This window comes from Pantherophis guttatus, chromosome 13, assembly GCF_059756535.1.
Source record: "Pantherophis guttatus breed Tessera chromosome 13, ASM5975653v1, whole genome shotgun sequence".
Classification (NCBI taxonomy): Eukaryota; Metazoa; Chordata; class Lepidosauria; order Squamata; family Colubridae; genus Pantherophis; species Pantherophis guttatus.
Window position 1 is genome coordinate 3818239 of NC_142075.1, and position 20900 is coordinate 3839138.

Below are 20900 nucleotides of genomic sequence, written 5' to 3' on the forward strand. Positions count from 1 at the left end.
GGATGAAGGCCTCTTCTGCCTGTTTCCAACCAATACAGTCCTGAGCTTCCTTTTGCCACTTGGGCTCACAGTCCTTGCTGAATGTCGTAGATCCATCTTGTTTTAGGACTCTTTTGTGGACCCTTTTTATCAAATGGGAACAGTGGTGGGTTGCTACCGGTTCTCCCCAGTTCTTGCAAACTGGTAGTAGAAAATTTGAGTAGTTCGGAAAACCAGTAAATACCACCTCTGTCTGGCCCCGCCCCCAATCTATTCGCTGCCTCCCGAGTCCCAGCTGATCGGCTAGAAGGAAAAAATCAGGGCTCACTTGACAAAGAAGAGAGAAAAAAACAAGACACGGTATCTTTAAATTGAGAAGCCAAGAAGCCTCCCAACTGATCAGCTAGAACCGATCCGCTCCTTGTAAACTGCTTGGTGGTGGTAGATTGGCAATAGAGGCCAAGTTGCCTGAAAGTGGTTTCCGATGCTCTCAGTGGTGGCAGAGCAGCAAAAAAACTGTTTAAACTCTTGCCGCGGCGCTTCAAAGGGCCGCCTTCCAGCTGATCAGCGGTAAAAGGCAGTGTGGTGGTAGACCAGTGAGCTCCAAAAACAAATGGGTAGACCAGTATGCTTCAAGAACAAATGGGTAGACCGGTACACCTCTGCAAGCAGTTAAAAGCCTGGTAGACCAGTACCTTTGCTAAATCCTAAACAATTGTTTGTCACATGACCATCCAATCACGCCCACAAAATAAGCCATGCCCAGAACCGGTAGTAAAAAAATTTAGAACCCACCCCTGAGTGGGATCCATTCTATGACTACCTTGGTCCACCTGCCATTAGTTCTTCTTGCTATGTGACCAGCCCATTTCCATTTTATTCTCTTGATGATATCGTATACTTTTGTTCTCTAATCCATGTGCAGGTTTTTCTATCTTGTCTTGTAATGCTGAGCATGTATCTTTCTATGGCTCTTTGTGCCACTCGTAACTTTTGTATCCATTATGAGGTTAGTGTCTATGTTTACTGGCATATGTTAGAGCAGGTAGCACACACTGATTGAAAACTTTTCTCTTCATAGATGGAGGTTGTTCTTGAAAATTATGCTTAACTTACCAAATACCTGCCAATCATTTAACCCGCCGTTCAATTTCCTTTATTATTTCACCTTCCATTGAGATCCTTTGGCCAAGGTACAGTATATGTAGTGGTCTACTATATCTAGTTCTTCTCCAGATATAAAACTTTGTCTTTCTTTGGTGGGTTTATTAAACATAACCTGGCTCTTTTTCAGGTTTGTTTCTTAAGCCAAATGGTTCTCCTGCTTTGTGCAGCTCTTGTATATGTCTTTGTAGCTCTTCTTGGTCTTGTGAGAAGAGAACAATATCATCTGCAAATCTTAAGTGATTTAAATAGGCACCATTGATTTTTATTTCATCTTTTGCCCAGTCTAGTTTGTGAAATACTTCTTCAAGGCAGGCTGAGAAAAGGATGGGGGATATTGTATTGCCTTATCATACATCTTATTCTATGTTGATTTCCACTTTATCATTAAGGCAAATTGTTGCCATTGTTTTTTCATATATTGAGTGTAGTAAGTTTACATAAGCAGTGTCTACGCCTTGGTTGAGCAATGCCTTAATTATTGCTTGTGGGAATACTAAGTCATATGCCTTTTCGTAGTCAATGAAAGCCACACACGGAGGCCTGGTGTACTCGTTGTGGCTTTCAATGACTTGCTGAACAACCTGGATGTGATCATTGTGCTATAGCCTCTTCTGAACCCTGCCTGCTCCTTTGGCTGTGCATCATTTAATGTTCTCAACATTCTTTTTGCTATTACCTTAGTGAAAACCTTGTAGATTTAGAAAGAGTGCAGTGAAGAGCAACAAAGATGATTAGGGGACTCAAGGATAAAACTGGATATGTCTAGTCTTATAAAAAGGACTAGGGGTGACATCATAGCAGTGTTCCAATATCTCAGGGGTTGTCACGAAAAAGAGGGAGTCAAACTAATTCTCCAAACCACCTGAAGGTAAGAACAAGAACAAGAAACAATGGATGGAAACTAATCAAGGAGAGAAGCAACTTAGAACTAAGGAGTAATTTCCTGACAGTGAGAACAATTAATCAGTGGAACAACTTGCCTCCAGAAGTTGTAAACTTCTAGTGCCTCCAACATTGGAAGTTTTTAAGAAGAGTTTAGATAACATTTGTCTGAAGTGGTGTAGGGTTTCCTGCCTAATCTAAGATTCCTTCCAACTCTGTTATTCTATTCCATATGACTGAGAGAAGATTTATTGGGCAATAGTTCTTTAAATCATCATGGGCCCCTTTATTGTGTATAAGAATCACTTCAGCATTTTCCATGCATTGGGTATTTTTTCTTCTCTGAAGCATCTCAAGTATACTTTTGCTAGTACCTTGTGATACTAAACTTAGCATTTCAACCGTAACACTGTCATTTCCCGAAGCTTTGCCATTTTTCATTGATTTTTATGGTACTTGGTACTTCCTCCACTAGGATGTCTGCATTTCCTCTTTTGTGGGTGTTGTTACTTTTGAGTGATCTTGATCTTCGTATAGCTCTGAATAGTTTTCCAATTATTTTTAACATTTCCTGTCTTGTTCTACACACAATCTTCCCATTTTAATGCAAAACCCTTTTTCTTGTATTTATAAGGTTGCATTTTCCTTTATTAATCCTGTTTTTTTCTTCAATTGTCTTTTTCACAAGCTTCACGTTAAACTGACATGTTTCTTCTTGGATACATTGTCTTATGGTCTTGCAAAGTTCAACATATTCCAGTTTATTAGTGAAACTTCTGGTATTCTTCCTTGTCCATCATTTTTTCATTAAATCAATAGTTTCATCCGAGATTTTTGATTGTACAAAAGTGTTTTTTCTGGTGGTGCTATAGATGTAGCAGACTCAAATATTGGTTTATTTATAAGTACACATCCCAAAAACAAGCACAAGACATACAATTGAAATCTCTACCCTTCTCAATCTGCTATATGAATAAGCCAGTATTACCCAGTTTGTTCCAGATTTCATTCCTGGCAGCAACAGAATACCTTGAATGGGGAGGTAGCCAGAGTACTGTCAGTACTTGCTCCTGTTTGGCCCATCGTGTTTTATCACTTAGGAATAAAGTTTGAATCAGAAGGGAGGTTGGACCACAAATTGCTGCTGCAAACTATCATAAAAGTAAGAGATGTGTAACTGGCTGAAAACTCTTGGTCACTGGATCAGGTTTTAGATGGTACCAGTCTTATTTATTGTTATTATTGACGTATGAATATATGGAAGGTGAAAGTTTTCCATTACTTGTTTTTCCACCCAAAAACACTTTCCTGCCTAACTGAATTCAACGGAAAAACATAGTAAAAGGAGGCAAAAGGAGATATTGCCTACAAAAATGGGTTGCTTTTTTCCTCCCCTGCCCTTACAAAGCAGAGAGATTGGAGAAAGATCTCAAAAAAGATCTGAAGAGATTAAGCTGTTTGGTCTTCTATAATACGCACTGAAAGCAGTATGATCATGCCTGCAGCAGGAAAGGCTCAGGGGAAAGGAGAGATTGCCTACAGAAATTGCTTGCTTCCCCTCACACGCACAGAATGGACAGCTTTCAAGAGAATACTGCAAATTGTGTAGTGCACTCATGACTCCCAGCTCCATGCTACCAGTGCAATCGTATTCCTTTTAATGTGGAGAAGAGCAAACAGCTGCCTCTCATGCAATCCCTTTCTAATCTCTTTGCTTTGTGTGTGTGGGGGGTGGGGGGGTGGAAGTGTCATGCAATGGGGAGACAGCCTTCAGAAATTCCTCTTTTTTTCTCTTCCTTCTCCCCCAACCCCCAGAGTAGATTGGAGAGGGATGTGAAGAGAGTAAGCTGCTTGGGTAGTATGCCCACAGGTCCCTGTCTGAGCTGCGGTGCGATTGCATTACTTTTTTTATGTGTACAAGAGATTAAGCAGGCACTTAAGCCTTCCAAAGCATGTGGAAGTGGTTAGGAGGCAAATTTGGTATTGCTGAAATAATATTGGTGTTTCTTATGCAAGCCTACATCTTTCTTTATCTCTTACTATTGGAATAGCCAAAAAATCCTTTTTATGAATTTTAGCTTTAAGTTCATAAATTATGCTGAGATTTAATGTTGCTGACTTCTTTTCTGCAGATATACTCATTAGTATATTTCTCTAGTGATTTCTCCCATATTTTATTTCATATAACATGTCCCTTTTATCTTATAGCTCAGTCAAAACTATCACGTGCACTAATAGTGGCTACCCAAGATGACCTCCCTTTTTCGTCCTGGTGTGAAATTGTACTTCCAATATCTTATTTTTAAGAAGTTCCCATCCCTTCCATTCTCCCTTTATGGATTTCTGTCCCCGTCATCCCACTATTACTTCCCTCACTTTTTGGGAACTGTTTCCAGGGAAATCTACATACCCCAATTTAGTTTTTTTGTCATATTTTAAGCACTGCCGTGATATATTTTATCCCAGCTCTCTTGCTTTTACTTCTTCAACCAGTTCTTCCTTGTTGGCTGGGATCAGATTTGGAAGAGGCAATCCCTTTGCCCCTTTTCACCTTTCTGAAAAATGACCCAATCCGCAAGACCAGGGAGGGCTGGATGGGATTTGGAGCTGAAGTTTTCAATGATTCTCTTTCTTATTAGAATGATTGCAATAATTCTACTCTTACTATACTCCCTGGCCGCCTGCAGGCAAATGACTCTGTAGGAACCAAGCAAATGGCCACATTTTACTGAGCTTTTGACGGGTGTAAATGATGTATTTACTGTACGGCATCGCATGCATGGACCTGCAACACTTATCAACGTTTTGTCCGGATTAAGAAAGCGCCATAAAATATCAACGTTCAAATACCAAAGTCCTCCAGACCACTGAAGCCCAGCATCGTTTGTATTAAAAAAACAACGATCCCATCCTGGCCCCTCTCGCCGTTCCCCGCGGAGCGTCTTCTGAGCCCTTCCTCTCTCCCGGCCGAGCTCATCCCCAGCCGGGGAAGCGGGACCAGGCCGCCCGCGGCTGCTGCCTCCGTCCGGGGGCTTCGGGGCTGGGCTGGCGCTCCTGCCTTCCCCTCCTTTGGGGCGGGCGCTGATCCCACGAAAGGCCCGTCCGGAGCGCGCCGGCCTTCCTCTTCTCCCCCCGCCCGGCCAGCCGCGGGGCCGGAGCGGCTGTGGGCGGCCCAGGTGGCGGGCTCGGCTCGGGGCGGAGCGCGGGAGCGGCCGGGGCTGTGGCGAGGCCGGGCGGCCAGAGGGGGCAGCAGACCTTCCGCCAGGCCGGGGCCGCCCCAGCCCGTCCCGGCCGCCCCGCCGGAGCGTCTCTGCCCGCATGGCGGCTTCCAACCGGCGGAGGCCATGAACGGCGACCGCAGCCCCGCAGGAAGGGAGCCTCCCGCCGCCGCCGCCGCCCAGAGACTCCCGGCCTCCCTCAGGAGGCGCCACCCGGCCGGCCGCAGGTGCTCCGTTGCCCCCCGGGGCCCCCTCCTGCAGCTGCCCCGCTGCCCCCTCGCCACGCCGGCCCAGCCCCTGCCAGGCAGGGAGGGAGGCAGGGAGGGCGCCGCTTCCCGGGCAGAAGCGCAGCCGAGCGGCGGTCCTTCGGGGCGGCCGTTGCAGCCCAGCCCTGCGGGGCGACGCGGAGCCAGGGGAGCTGCGGGCCAGCCGGGCCTGGATGCCGTCCCCGCGGCCGCCCCGCGCCAGTCGGAGCCCCCGAGGACCCTTCGCTCCGCAGCCCCCGGCGCTCCCTGGGCGATCCTGGGCGGCGGTGCTTCCCCTTCGCAGCCCCGACGGAGCGGCTTTGCAGCGGCGCTTTCTCGCGCTCAGGGACTTTCCCGGGCTGCGGACTGCAACTCAGCGGCGCCTGCTGGCTGTGGATTCTGGGCCTTGGAGTCCCGCGCCTGAGGTTGAGGAACGCCGGAGGGGCTTCCCGCGACCCCCGGACTGCTTCCGCCCTCCCGCCCTTCCCGGAGGCTGCAGGAAAACGGGCTCCGGACATTGGGCAGCCCACGAGGGTCCCATAGGATCCCCATGAGGGGTTTGGCCCTCCTTTCCTTGGACCCCTCAGTCTGCTCTGGGTCGGCACCTCCGGTCCCTGTCCTCCGTCCCACTCCCAGCGTTTTTAAGGCATGCAGGATGCCGGGCGGTTGAAGCATTTAACAGATGAACAGAGTTGGAAGGGACCTTGTAGGTCATCTAGTCCAGCCCCGCCAAGCAGGAGACCCTCCACCATTTCTGACAGATGGCAGCCCAGCCTCTTCTTGAAAACTTCCATAAGGTTTATGATGCCATTTACAATGGCAGACGTGGCGGTTCGTCTGAAAAGGCACAGCCAGACTCCTTATTTTGTTTAACCATCTTAGGTTAGACATTCTGAATTTAAAGTCAAGATAGTGGGCTAATTGGAGGAAGGAAGCAACCTGTGTCCTTAGAAAAATCAGAGAATCTTAAAATATGCATGAACTGCAGCCACTTTTTGAGACAAAGAGGGGTCTTAAATTAATGGGTCCCCCCCCCCCAAGATCCTTGTGGCGTCTTTGGGTCAGGGAAGGGTGTCACAGACTACGGTTAAAATAAAATCAAGATAAGGCCATTTTGATGTGATGGAGCTTTCATCACACCCCATGGCTGCTGTTTGATCTTTTTTTTAATCCTGCCGAAACTTCTGAGGAAGGTGAGTCTGTGGTGGCCAAAGGTTGACACACCTGCATTCTGGGATGCGCCAAGACAGGCCAAGATGCAGTTCACAGAGAATGACTTAATTATTAGTCAACAGGTGTGGAGCCTGCTGCCATGCCACCTTCAACAGGGAGGGTGGTAGAAAGATACCGTTGCCTCAGTTTGTGTCTGTGTTGGTTGGTTGGCCTAACTTTCTGGCGTTACATCCGTTGCCTTCCCTCTTTCACTCCCAGGCATGGAGCAATCCTCAAGGATGATGTTTGCAGGGATTCCTGCTTCCATTTTGACTTGTGGTTTTATTTCACCCTGCAAAACTGGGTCCTGGACTTTGGCCGGCCCATCGCCATGGTGAGTACCTGGGGATGAGGTTGATTTGCCTCAAGGGTTCAGAGGAGATAGAGGAGTTGCGGGTGAAGATGCCCTGGGACAGAAAAACAAAGGTTCCTTCCCAAATACAGGTAGTCCTCTATTTATAACAGTTTGTTTAGTGACCATTCAAAGGTTACAACAGCACTGAAAAAAGTGACTGATGTCTTTTGACACTCGTGTGATCAAAATTCAGACGCTTAGCAGCTGCTTCATATTTATGACAGTTGCAGTGTCATGTGATCAGTTTTTGCTACCTTCTGACAAGCAAAGTCAGAATCCCAATGGGGAAGCTGGATTCACTTAACAACCGTGTTACTAATTTAACAACTGCAACAATTCACTTAACAACTGTGGCAAGACAGGTCGTAAAATGGGACAAAATTACTTAACAAATGTCTCGCTGAACACATACATTTTGGCCTCAATTGTGGTCATAGGTTGAGGACTGCCTGTATCCTGGCTTTAGCATTTTGGATTCAGGCAGCCATGTGAGTTCTCTGCTCTCAAGAGTTCCGTGCTGCTTCCTCCATTGAGATGCGTGAATTCGGCTTGCATGACAACTCTGGCCATTGAAGTTGGCAGCTGACAACAGGGCCACAAACTCCTCAGCCCTTCCCCAGAAGGGAGCTCCCGCCTGCAAACACTCCTGGCCCCCTTTTTGCCTCCCCTCGCCCTGAGGTGGCCTTCCCCTCCCACTCGCTAATGAAACCGGCTGAGGTTGCCTTTTGCTCTTGCTACTGAAATAGCATCTCCCTTCTTCTGCCATTCTGCAAATTGCATCAGATCTGTTCAGTTCTGTCATCTCTTACCCGGGAGGGAAAACACGGGACTGCAAGCAGGACAGAGGCAGCAGAGTGGCTGGGTGGGTGGGGAGCCGGTTCATGCTGGGAGGGGTTTCTGCCGAGCCCACTTCCCACCGACAGAGGGAAAAGGCTGTTCCTCTTGAATGTCCAGCTGGGCCATTTGCTCCGTTCTCATTTTAAAATGTTTAAAAATTGTTTTAATTTGAAAGAAAATTAAAAGGGATAATAACAAAGCTTAATTAAAAGGGATAATAACAAAGCTTCCAGAATCAGCTTTATTTTCAAGAAACCCTGGAAGTAAATCAAGAATTATTCACTTTCAGTCTGATCTCTTTATCCTCCTCTGACATCCTTGTTCACATGAACATAAATAGTACAGCTCTTGAATACGCATTGAGCGTGAGGTCAGAATTGTGTATGTTCTACAAATATGTAAATATGCCTCTTGGTTGATATGCGTGTAAGGATGGTAGTGCTTTAATTTTTCAGTGTCAGCTGTTTGTGGCTTGCAAATCCTCCTCCCTATCCTGTACTTTGCATTTTGCAAAGAAGATTTGGGATTAGGATGTTTGCATTGCTCTGAGATTAATTTTTCTTGGCATTGGCATTTGACATTGCCTCCCTCCCTCTCTCTTTCAGTCTCAGCCACACAAACACACAGAGGAAAATATCAGCAAGCAAAGATGGCCTTTATAGCCAAGCTCGACAAAAATCTGCAACAGAAAGCCCACCAATAATTAAGGGATGGCACAGTCTCCCCTATCTTGCTTCTAGCTTTTTCTTTGTGTGTCTCCCTCTGCAGATCATGCTTCCACTGGAATGGTTTCCCCTGAACAGGCCGAGCGTTGGGGATTATTTTCACATGGCCTATAATGTCATCACACCCTTTATTCTCCTGAAGGTAAAATAGTTGCTGGATTCTCCGGTTTCTTCTTGCACAAAACCATCTAGATCAGTCTTCCTCAACCTTGGGAGCTTTAGGATGTGTGGGTGTCCCAGTATTCCCTAGCCATCCACGCTGTCTGGGGAACTCTGGGACTTGAAGTTTACACATCTTAAAATTGCCAAGGTTGAGGAACATTGATCTAGATCAGGGGTGTCAAACTCAAGGCCCAGGGGCCGCCCTGGAAACAGTGAAGGACGGCCCACGGTGCCTCTGCCCACAAAAACGGGCTCCTGAGCTCCATTTTCGGCTGTGACGGCTTCCTGCAACCCTCTGCCAGTGAAAACGGAGCTCGGGAGCCCATTTTTGCTGGCAGAGTGCTCAGCCCACCACAGGCATCGACATAAATGACGTTAAGATGGCCATGCCCCCTGGACACACACACACACACACCGAGATCAAACACAACCCTGATACAGCCCTCAGTGAAATCAAGTTTGACACCCCCGATAAACACATCATGCATCAATCTTTTTCCCCCCAGGCTCTTAAATTCTGGTGCTGGGGGAGAGAAGAAGCCAACTTGGGGGAGTTGTCAGTCCCAAATTTGAATTTGGACAGTATAATTCCTTGCCTGGAAATCATACATTGTGATGTCCTTGTTCCAATTTGCAAGATAGTTGTGCCTTACTATAGTGTTCGTTTACTCTTGGTCAGCAACAATGAGTTTTGACACAAGCTTTTGAAAATAAATGGGTAAGATTGAAGTATCTGAAGCTTGTGATTGACGATAGATGTTCCACTCAGATTGTCATCTCCCTGTGTTGGAATCAGGGATAAAAGTGCTCCGTAAGCAGAACCTTTGGGCGGGGCCTCCCTGCAGGCCATCTATATGTCTGTGAATAGCTTAGACTACAAACCCATCATCCCGATGGCTGCGACCGATTGATGTTGCTGGTTGATCTTCCAAGGAGACCCAGCCAGGGAAGGCTGCAGGAGGAGCAAGACCTTTCCAAGTCTAGATTTCACATGATCAGGAAAGGAAAGGGTTAAGCAGCTTCAAATCCTTGATTGATTTATGACATTTATAAACTGTCTTCTGCCCAAGTCCATAGGGGAATTCACAACAGATAAGGTTTACTTTATATGTTCAAATTCAGGGTATTGACGCAAACTTGGCATACACCTGTTGCAAACAGTAAAATAGCTTAAAGTTGAGACAGGTGAGCCCCAAAAAAAAAACCCACCCACCCTTGAAAATGCCAAAGAGCTCAGAATGCTTTGTAGTTTAAAAATGGGGGTGGGGGTGTTATTGCCATCAGGTCCTCCTCCAAGCTTGGGTCAAAGTGGGAAGGCGACTTCATTTGATGAAACTGCCAGGCGCACCGTGTCTTTGCCATGGAGAGAAGAATTGTCCCACCATCACGGGGACCATCTTTTAGGAAGGGCTCCGCTGCTGCGTTCCTGGGGCCTCAAAGGGGACTGGAGGGGTTCTCCCAGCCAGACTGTGCAGCCCCCCCAGCCTGCCTAGGAACCCCAGTTGTCTTTTTAAAGAAAGGCAGGCAGTTGCTTGTTCTCAGGAAGGAAACATGTTTCTTCCCGAATGTTTGGAAAAGGAGGAATGTTGGAAGGGGGCTTTGGGTTAGGACACACATCTATGGGTCAGATCGCTTTCCTTTTCCTTCCCTAGTTTGAACTTTAGGAACTGTTATGCTTTTACTTCGTACTTTGTCCTATAACTTGGGGGCCAGACCCCCCTTTTAATACAGATGTTGGAGGGGTTGCAATATTTCAGAGTGCTGCTGGGAGCAAAGGCCACATCCCTTGGTTGAACGAGCAACATTTCCGTGAATATAACTCAGTCAGGCTTCTTCTTCGTGACTAATCCAAGAAAATCAGTTTCCCCACTGTTTAAAAGATGGTTGAGTGAGTCACGGAATAAGATCTAGGGGAGAGAAGGCTGTCATTTAGACACCGGTCCCTCCCTCCTCGTGATGGGACTTGTGGCTGATTTTTTGACAAAGCCAAAGAGAGCAGAGGGGCTGAATTGGGCTGGTGTGATCTCTAGGGCAGCCCTGGGTCAGCAGCTTCTCCATCGCATCCCCTTAAACTGGGTTGTCACAGCGGTTTCAGAGGAAAGGGGGCCACAGAGAACTTCCTCCATTCTGCAGGGGGGGCGGGGAGGGGGGGATACTGCTATTCCAAGGAGGGGGTTTAGGTCGAGGCACCCACACTTCTGCAGAGACTTTATCTCAGGAACAGTTTTTGACTGTGTTTGTGGGAGTTGGATTCCTCTTGGGAAAGGAAAGGGCAGAAGGTTTCCTGCTTTTGCTTGATGGAGTTAGGGAATGGGGGGGGGCTGAAGGGGCTGACTTTACTCCACGGCCTCAGACTGGTTGCTTTGTGTGCAGCTGATGGAGCGCTCCCCCAAGGCCCTTCCCCGCTCCATGGTGTATCTCTGCATCATCATATTCGTCATGGGGGCCAGCATCCACCTGGTGGGGGACTCTGTCAATCACCGACTGATCTTCAGCGGCTACCAGCTCCACCTGTCCGTCCGAGAGAATCCAATCATCAAAAATCTCAAACCGGAGACCCTGGTGAGAGAGGCTGGTTCACTCTGCTTGTGGCTCCTGACACTCTGGTCGGTCTCTGTCTGTCTGTCCATTGTCATCCATCTATCTATCTATCTATCTATCTATCTATCTATCTATCTATCTATCTATCTATCTATCTATCATCTATCTATCTATCTATCATCTATCTATCTATCATCCATCTATCTATCTATCTAACATCCATCATCTATCTATCTGTCTATCTATCTATCTATCATCTATCTAATCTATTAATCTAATCTATCCTCTATCATCATTATCTATCTTATCTTCTATCATCTTTTAATTTATTTTATCAAATGATTTAATATGGCACCCATCTCTCCCAAGCGACAGCTCTGGGCAATTTATGGGATCAAAAACAAATGGGACCCAATCAACACTTAACTGCAAATAGTCCTCAATTTATGACTGGTCACTTAACAACTCTTGGAAGTTAGATTTTTTTTAAAAAGCTACTGATGAATTGCAGCATCCCATGGTCGTATGACTGCAATTTGCTACTTTTTTGCTCTTTTGCAAAAGAAAATGGCCGAGGGGGAAAAGGCCATTGGATAGGCTGGATTCAGTTACGACCACCTGATTTGTTTAACAATGGCAGGGGCCATGCTTTATGGCCATCATAAAAATTATTGTAAAATCGAATTTGGTCACATGGTGCCTTGACTTACAACCCCAATAAATTACAACTGGGCGGTACTTTGGTCATAAATTGAGGACTATCTGTCACAAACAGCCATGCTTAGCAGAGCTCTTTGCTGCCTGTCCGCTGGGCCCCTTCGCTCTCTGGACTCTTCCATTTCCTTCCTTTCCAGATTGATTCCTTTGAACTGCTGTACTATTACGATGAGCACCTGGGCCATTCAATGTGGTGAGTCTTGGCTGCGGGTGGAACCAGCTCCCTTCCCCTGTTGCTGCAGAAGAAGCGTGGCCTCATCTGTGGGCTGAGCAGGCGCGAGAGACGGGCGGTTGGGCATCATGAGGGACGCCGGCATTTGCTGGGGATGGGACAGCTCAGGTGCCTCCCTTGGAGTTTTGCCACTCATTGTGTTAAACTCCTTTAGGGTTAGTTCATTTCGTTTCCTTCTTAAAAGTTTTTCCTTCGGGGCAAAATATTCAGCCCCTTCCCAAGAACAAAAACGCACAATGACATCTACTCTGAAACAAAGAGGAGAAACGGCCAAAAAAGGATCAGCCATTCCTGAGCCTAAAGTCTTGGAATCAAATTTGGGATCCTTTTCTTCACATCCTGAAATATTGGTCTGCTTGGCTGCGTTTTTTCCATGCATTTGATTTGTTGTCATATTGCCTGTCGGAGGGTTTTGTGCCACCTGATGCTGCCCTGCTTTCCTTGGGAAGATTGGAGGTACATTTAATAAATGCATTAATATAAATAAATAATGACATTTTAATAAACCACAGTGGATTCCCCACCACTCGACATCTTTGTAACAAGATTTTAATTGACCAAGAATTAGAATAATAATAGAATATTAGAGTTGGAAGGGACCTTGGAGGTCTTCTAGTCCAGCCCCTGCTGAAGCAGGAGACCCTATAACATTTCAGACAAGTGACTAGTCTCTTCTTAAAAACCTTAATAATTAGTCTGGTTACACCTGAGTTCCTGTTCCTGCTCCCCCCTTTGTGGAGTTGCTGCTGGGTGAGACTTTCCACCAAGGAGGCCTTCACCTACCTGTGCCCTCTGGTGGGCCGGAAGAACCATGTGTCAGGTTTCGATGTCATCTCAAACTTTGTCATAGCCGATACTAACCCTCTGACCCCCATACCCTTCCCTTTCCGTTCCCCAATTCTCATCTTCTCATTGGCCATCTTCCAAGTCAGTCTCCCCAGCTTCTGACCTCACCCCACAGGAATGTTCCCCCCTCCCATCCCATCTCCTAGGGGATATTATCTACAGAGAAAATAAGTAGGTGAAAAGTCAAGCCTCGTCTTTTTATGGCAGCATCAGAATGCTGACACCATGAGGGATACAACAGGCCAAAAGTGGTTTTTGATTGAGTTATCAAAGCCTAAATCAAGGATTTCTGTGCAGGGTTGCTTTTTTAAATCTTCTGTTTCTATTGCATTTCCCCATATTTTTGATTGGTAATAAGTGTTTCAAGCTCTTAGCCTAGTTATTTCCCTTATTTTCATTAAGAAGAAGTGCCTGGACTTTTGCCAAACAGGATGCGCGTTCGCCCAGCACTCTCTGACTCACTAAAGCGGCCCCTCTTTTTCCAGCTCTCCACATGACCCCAAGGAAAAGTTGCTGCTGCAGCTTTAAGAATCCTATTAATTTTAATGGGTCAGTGCCTTAAAGCCACAGGATCTTTTTTTTGCCTGCGGGAAGCCAGTGAGCAGCCAAAGGTGATAGCTACAGAACTGAAAAAGTGGCTAAGAATCAGGAGGGATCTGTTAGGGCAATCTTTCTCAACCTTAGCAGCTAGAAGCTGTGTGTCAGGCTTGCCCCACTTAGGTCCCTAGGTAAGAAAGACCCTCAACTCCACTTGATTGAAGTGATGGGTTCTTTTACTAAGGATTGGTGGTTGCAAACAAAGCAAGGCTAGAACTAAAGTTCCCGCGTGAAATGTTACAGCATTTCCCCTTTCTCCCTGGCCCTCCCCCCTTGACTGGTCTGTTGTCGTCCAGGGGCATTCCGTATTGGTGTTTTGAGAAGCGCTTGGCTATTTGATGTCACTTGGTACAATTCACATTCCTTTCCCAGGCTCTGCTGCAGCCTTGAAGGCTGGAATCGGCCAGTTCTCACCTCCCCCTTCCTCATCTCTACCTTCTATACACCAATTGCTTACTTCCCCTCCCCCCTTCCCTAACAATTTATGGCAGGATGCCAGCAAAGCATTAAGCTGAAGATGGCAGCTCTGACAATGTGTGGATTCCAACTTCAAGAATTCCCTAATCAGCTCTGCTAGTTGGAAGTCCACACATCTTCAAGCTGATAAGATTGACAAATATTGAGTTAGTGCCTTTTCTGACCATTCAAGTCATACAACTGTCTTGAAATATCAACGGGGTCGGTCAGAAAAGGCTCTCCTACACTCCTCCAGGTTATTTTCTGCCACCCAAGATGAAAGGGGCTCTCTTCTTACAAGTGAGAACAGGTCTATGGTTACTGTAGGCTGGCAGGATTCCTGTTCTGGCTTAAATGTCCAGTCAAAGTGGCTGGGTATTTCTGAGGGGTAAAGACGGTGAAGGGAAAAAGATAGGTCTCTCTCACAGCTTGGTTACACTGTTAAGAACACTAGATACTCAAGGATGTAGACACTGAGGAACCAAGTAGTATTTTTATTAGGTCAAAAGAGGGTGAGGGCTTCCAGGCTCTCTCGAATGTCTCTTCAGGCCATTAAGCAGCTACTTTGTCCACTTGCCAAGCCAGGAGAACTGAAAGGAGCTGTTAAAACAGCAGGAGGCCCTTTTCCACCTTGTCCCTCACAACCTCTGGCAATTTTGTTCTTTTCACAGGTACATCCCCTTCTTCCTCATTCTGTGCATCTATTTTTCTGGCTGTTTCATACCCTGCAAAGAACAGCAGCCAAGAATCCCTGTGGCTGCTTTACTCCTCATTGGGCCCAGCAGCCTCTATTACTGGTAAGTGAGCCCAAGGTGGCACGGGAAGGCAACAAAATCAAGCCAGGTGTATCTGCTTGTCAGACAGCTGGTATCTCAGGGGTCGGACATCTGTGTCTGGAATATCCCAAGTGGAACATAGAATAACAGGGCTGGAGGGGGCCTCAGAGGTCTTCTAGTCCAACTGCCGGCTCAAGCAGGAGACCCTGGACCACTCTGGATAAACAGCTGTCCCATCTTTTCTTAAAAACCTCCAGTGATGGAGCCCCCACAACGTCTGGATAACAGCTGTTCCACTAATTAATTGTTCTACTGTGTTTCCCCAAAAAGAAGACCTGGTCTTTTATATATATATATATTATATCCTATATATATATCCTTACCCAGCAGGAGGCCTTGCTGGCCCAGTTCTGCAGCTGCTTGTCGCCACTTGCGTGTGTCACTGCCGGCCTCCATTTCTCTGTCAGAGGCCTTCAGGAAAAGCCTCTGCAGCGGATAACAGAGCTCCAGATTGATCTCCGGCCTTTTAAGCTGTTAAGAGAAGGATCTGTCAATTCTAGTTAGTGATCCTTTATCTTGTGGGGGCAAAGTGTGGGTGGGAAAAGGGAACCCTGCCAAACTGATCCACAGAGACTGTTTCAAACTCTGGATCTGTTTCTTTCCTTTTTCAAACTTTAAAACACATCCTGAAAAAAAAGGAGGGGCAGGATGGACGCCTGCTCTCTGTTTCCTTTTGGTGCTCTAGTATCTGCGGGGTCTCCTTGTGTCCCTTCAGCCACTGGCATCTGTTCTAACCAGCCCCGTCTCTCCCAGGTTGACTCCTGGCATCTTTCCAAGCCCCAAAAGGAGGCTTCCTTCCCACGGGACCCTTGGCCAGAGGCAGTAGAGGTAGACTTTGGCAGCCTTCCAAGAATATTTCTGCTGTGTCAGTTTCAAAGCTTGCTGAAAACAGCTTTAGGTAGTCCTCAACTTACAACAGTTCGTTTAGTGACGGTTCAACATTACAACAGCACAGAAAAAACTTACGACCGTTGCAGCATCCCCAGGATCACGTGATCATAATCCGGCCACTGGGCAACTGGTTCATATTTATGACGGTCGCAGTATCCCAGAATCACATGATCCCCTTTGGCAACCTGACAGACAAAGTCCATGGGGAAGCCCAATTCACTTAACAACCATGCTACTAACTTAACAACTGCAGTGATTCACTTAATGGTGGCAAAAAAAAAGTTGTAAAATGGGACAAAATTCACTTAAGAAATACCTCCCTTAGCAGTTGAAATTCTGGCCTCAATTGTGGTCGTAAGTCGAGGACTGCTGTATAGGGGAAGAGATGAGGTGGGATGAACGTGTCAAATTAGACCAGGTCTGTCCTCCCCCCACCCATCCCCCATGCAGAACCCCCCCCCCTTTCTGGAGGGCAGCTACACCTCCTTCCCCCTTGAGAAGACCATCCTGATCCACCTGTGGTCCCTCTCACTTGCAGGTACCTGGTGACGGAGGGCCAGATCTTCACCCTCTTCATCTTCACGACCTTCGCCCTGGTGGCGCTGGTGATGCACCAGAAGCGGAAGGGCCTCGTCATGGACAGCAACGGCCGCTTCCTCTTTTACTCCTTTATCCTCACGCTGGGGCTGGTGGCCCTCTGGATCGGCTGGCTCTGGAATGACCAGATCCTCCGGAAGAAATATCCCGGCATCATCTACGTTCCTGAACCCTGGGCCTTTTACACCTTGCACTGGAGGAACCTGCCCTCCGCGAAGGCCGAGAGCTCTTGATGCGGTGGCTGCCTTTAGTTTGGGGCACGGGGTGGATCCTTTGGGCAAGCCAGCAGGGTTTGGGTGGTGGCCAAGGAAGGGCTGGCTTGGCCTTCCTCCCGTTCATGGCTCTTGTATCCAGAGGAGCCTGATTCTGTGTGGATTCCTTTGGAAGACCCAAACTGGGGCCTCCTCCCAAATCAATCTTCATGGGGAGCCCTAGGCTAGAACAAGAGGATGTGGTTGCGGGAAGAATACTCGGAACCCGAGTGAGAATCTACCCAATCCGCTGATCTGACATTCCTTTTGCACCAGGGTTTTTATTTTTCCATGGTTTAAGTCCTCTGTGATACAGCATTTACAGATTAAGAGTTGGAAGGGACCTTGTAGGTCATCTAGTCCAACCCCCCCCCCACTCAAGCAGGAGACCCTACACCATTTCTGACAAGTAGCACTCCAATCTCTTCTTGAAAGTCTCAAGTGATGAAGCTCCCACGTGTCTGGTCTACGTAGAGTTTGTCAGAATGTTGGATGGAGAAGAGGGCCCAGGAGACCCCGTGTGACTTCTGTGGTTCAACCTGTCTCCCTCATTTTGCATTTTCCTTCCTACGTTGGGTGGAAATCTATGCAGAGGTGAAGAACTGCTTACTTCATGCAGCTCAGTCTTGCTAAGTCTCTGCATTCAGTTCTTTGAGAGCTAGTTTGATTGTTTCCTCCTCAGATTCACGGTGCAAGTAGATAATATTAAGTCTAGTGAATTTTGAAATGAGGAAAAAAGACTTCCAGCCTCCTGTTTTTGCACTCACTAACATGCACAAGTGGCAGATATGGCTGGAAAAGGGAGAGATTCGGTCAGGGGTGCAAAAAGCATTGCATTAGGTGCTGCAAACGTGAGATTAGGAGTAGCGAACCTGCAGGAGAGAAAACAAAGAGGCTGCAAAGGAGGGTCAAGGAGCAGCTGCCACGTGGAAAGAGGCTGGCCGGCCCTGCACCGGTAGTCCTCAATTTGCAACAGTTCACTTAGTGACCATTCGAAGTTACAACAGCACTTTAAAAAGGGACTTATGACCATTTTTCACACAACCCTTGCAGCCTCTCCCCAGTCACGTGATCAACATTCAGATGGCAACTGACTCATGACGATTGCACTGTCCAGAAGTCACATGATCCCCTTTTGTGACCTCCTGACAAGCAAAGTCCATGGGGGGAGCCAGTTACGGTCCACAACTGTGTTGCTAACTTAACAATTGCAGTGATTCCCTTAACAACTCTGGCAAGGAAGATGGTAAAACGGGTCAAAATTCCCTTAACAAATGTCTCCAAAAACAAACAGAAATTTTGGACTCAATTGTGGCTGTAAGTCAAGGACTACCTATAGATAGTTTATTGTCCCCCATATGGAAGTTCCTGGCTTTGAGGATGACGCCCTATTAGCAAATTATCTCTCCCCAGCGGAGAAGTGCAGAGACATCCTTTAAAGTTGAGGGGGTCTTCCCTGGAACACTTTTTTTGGGGGGGGGGATATGCACAGGGAGAGAGAAAAAAAGTTAAGAGGACTCTGAGCACCCAATCAAAGCCCCTTTCACTGGTCTACAAATGCACTAAATTTAGTTAATTAAGCAAGACCCCAACCTGTCACACAGTTGCACCATCTTGACTCTTACCCCTTTTCAGATGCTGCTGCTATTCTTGTACTTTGAAACTTAAAGCAGGTCTTTTGCAGCCCAGAAAGTCATTCACTGGGAAGTCAGTGGTAGACAATGCCCAGATTGTTGCTAAGAGAAACATGGACGTTTCTGGCAAGAACAGAGCTCGGCTAGAGTGAGTCTCTTCCTTTTAATAGTGAGCTGTCTCTGTTTAGTAGCACAAAGTTTCCCCGCTTGTGACGGAACAGCTTCACCATTCTGGAGCGTGGAAGTCACTGCTATCCATATTTATCGATGACAGGATGCCTCTTAGGGAATTTTTGTGCAGAAATTGAAAAAAAGAAAACCCCCCCCTTTTTTTTTTATGGTTTTGATGTTTAGCTAGGATAGGTTATAGGAAGAAGAGTACTGTGATGTAACTTTAGAGAGAGGTTAAAATGTAATTGTACTGATAACTGCTGTGAAGAATATCAGAGGTCACTGCTGTGTTATCTTTTTTCTGTTTTAACTTTTTTCTTTTGTTGCATTTTTTGCTTTCCTTTTGCTTTCTTTCATTTTCTCTTTATGTTGCATTAGTTTATGTTTTCAAAAAAACTCTTAATAAAATTTTATGAGGAAGAAAGGAATTCTGGAGGATGCTAAATCCGAGAAGGCTTTGCTAGTATATTATGCTCTGAGCGAGATCTGTGAGCGGCCACTCGATGTGGGGGAGAGAGAGAGAGAGAGAGGCTGCCTGGGAAACAATCGGGCAAGAGTTGGCATAGCTTCACAGCTGCATAAGGAAAGAGAAAGAGGCCCAGAAAGGAGCCCTCCCTAACTTCTGTAGTTGTTAAGGAACCGGAGAGATTTGTACTATCAGACTTGCAAGAATCTGTTCATCTAGTTTTATAATAAAAGAGTAGAATTAACTTTTCTGGTTGTGTTTCCTGTCTGGTTTATATGGGAAGGCTGACAGCTGTTCGGACAATCCTATCCAATGAATGTACATCAGTAGCCCTACATCTGGCTACAAGGTGGTGTCACAGGGATTACTAACAAAAGAGAATATTTATAGCTCAGGGTTGAGCTGTGAAGTCCTTGGTGCTCTCTGAGTTTGGCTACTTTCCTGCAGATGTTTCATTGCCCACCTACTGTAGGTACCGCAACCAAGCTCAGAGATCACCAAGGACCGTACATGGAGCACAATAGAGCTCCATCTTAGGTGCTGTGCTATTCAATATAAATGAGTTTGGATGATGATCAGAAAATAACACAGGTTACGTAAGATAAGCAGATAACAATCAACTTAGAGAACAATATCAAGATTCAGGAGAATCTCATGACAAGTAGGAACAATAAGCAAAAATCAGGAAGATGGATTTCAACATGGACAGATGCAAAGCATGGAAAATGCATTTGGGTAGAGCAAATTGAAGTCATGAATGGAGGAGACTAGTGGACCACACATGAAAAGAACCTGGGTGTCTTGGAGGTCACAACAGAACATGAACCAATAGTGTGATTGGTGTGCAACACACACACACGCACACACACAATGAATCCAAGGCTGCGTTGACAGAAGTTTAGTATCACAATCAAGGGAAGCCCTCATTTCTCCTCTGCAATTATTGGACCGTAAGTCAATATATTGCTGAAGAACTGGAAAGAGTCCTGTGCAAAAAAAGAACAACAGGCATCGTGAGGGGCTTGTAGACAAGACCCAGATATGCTTAGTCTAAAAAAATGAGACATGGTAGCCGTCTTCTGATAGTTGAAAGGTTGTCCCAGAGAAGAGGAATGAATTCATTACCATCCCCTGTATTATCTGAGAATAGAACAAGAGCCCCTGGGTGGAGGCTTTACCAAGAGAGATCCAATTGAAAATGAGGAATTGCATGAAAATGAGAGCTAATCATCCTCCTGGAGTGGTGGGGCCTCATGGATCTCAGGACTCTATGCCTTTGGTAACAGGTGTTACACTGAAAAGGTGCTACGGTGGGCTCCCCTTTGCTCAAAATGTTTCAACAGAAACCGGATGGTCATTACTCAGGATTGCTGCACTAGTAGGTTCCTGCAAAGAGCAGGGGATGAGACTAGATGATCTCCAAAATCCCTTTCAACCGTCACATTTCATGAATCTTAAGATTTACTTACTGCTGAATTGATTATATTTATTGGTTGTCCTTGATACACAAGCTTCTAGGCAGCCCTTGAACCAGCCCAGGCCACTTCTGACCAGAAACCAAAGATGGTGGCAATTTCCTCTCATTAATAAGGGAGATACTGTGCTTAGCCTCTCTTCATCTCTGTGCCTATCAAGATGAGGTGGACCGGTTGCTTTTGTGGTGGTGTGGAGACAATAATTTGATCCTTAACACCAATAAGACCAGGAAGCTTATAGTGGACTATAGAAGGAATAGATCAGACATCCAGCCCTTGATTATCAATGGAGGCCGAGTGGAGCAAGTAGCCAGTTTTAAGTTTCTGGGTGTTATCATAAAAGAGGACCTGACCTGGGGTGCTCACATTGCAGCACTGGTCAAAAGGGCCCAGCAGAGATTCTACTAC

The 20900-nt window shown here is 46.4% G+C and overlaps 1 protein-coding gene across 1 annotated transcript; it reads left to right on the plus strand.

Annotated features, from left to right (window-relative positions):
* The first annotated feature begins 4868 nt into the window (after positions 1 to 4868).
* Positions 4869 to 19266, plus strand: CLN6 (CLN6 transmembrane ER protein). The gene is made up of 7 exons (XM_034435485.3): positions 4869 to 5473; positions 6923 to 7037; positions 8664 to 8762; positions 11156 to 11344; positions 12178 to 12233; positions 14843 to 14968; positions 16437 to 19266. The coding sequence occupies exons 1-7, from the start codon at positions 5373 to 5375 to the stop codon at positions 16726 to 16728; spliced, it is 978 nt and encodes a 325-aa protein (XP_034291376.2). The 5' UTR covers positions 4869 to 5372; the 3' UTR covers positions 16729 to 19266.
* Positions 19267 to 20900: the final 1634 nt, after the last annotated feature.

What these genes read in the sequence shown, in the direction of transcription:
- CLN6 (XM_034435485.3), top strand. Translation starts at nt 5,373, where the DNA reads ATGAACGGCGACCGCAGCCCCGCAGGAAGGGAGCCTCCCGCCGCCGCC. An exon ending in CACCTGGGCCATTCAATGTG is followed by an intron (nt 12,234 to 14,842) that starts GTGAGTCTTGGC and finishes TTCTTTTCACAG; the next exon opens with GTACATCCCCTTCTTCCTCA. An exon ending in CCCAGCAGCCTCTATTACTG is followed by an intron (nt 14,969 to 16,436) that starts GTAAGTGAGCCC and finishes TCTCACTTGCAG; the next exon opens with GTACCTGGTGACGGAGGGCC.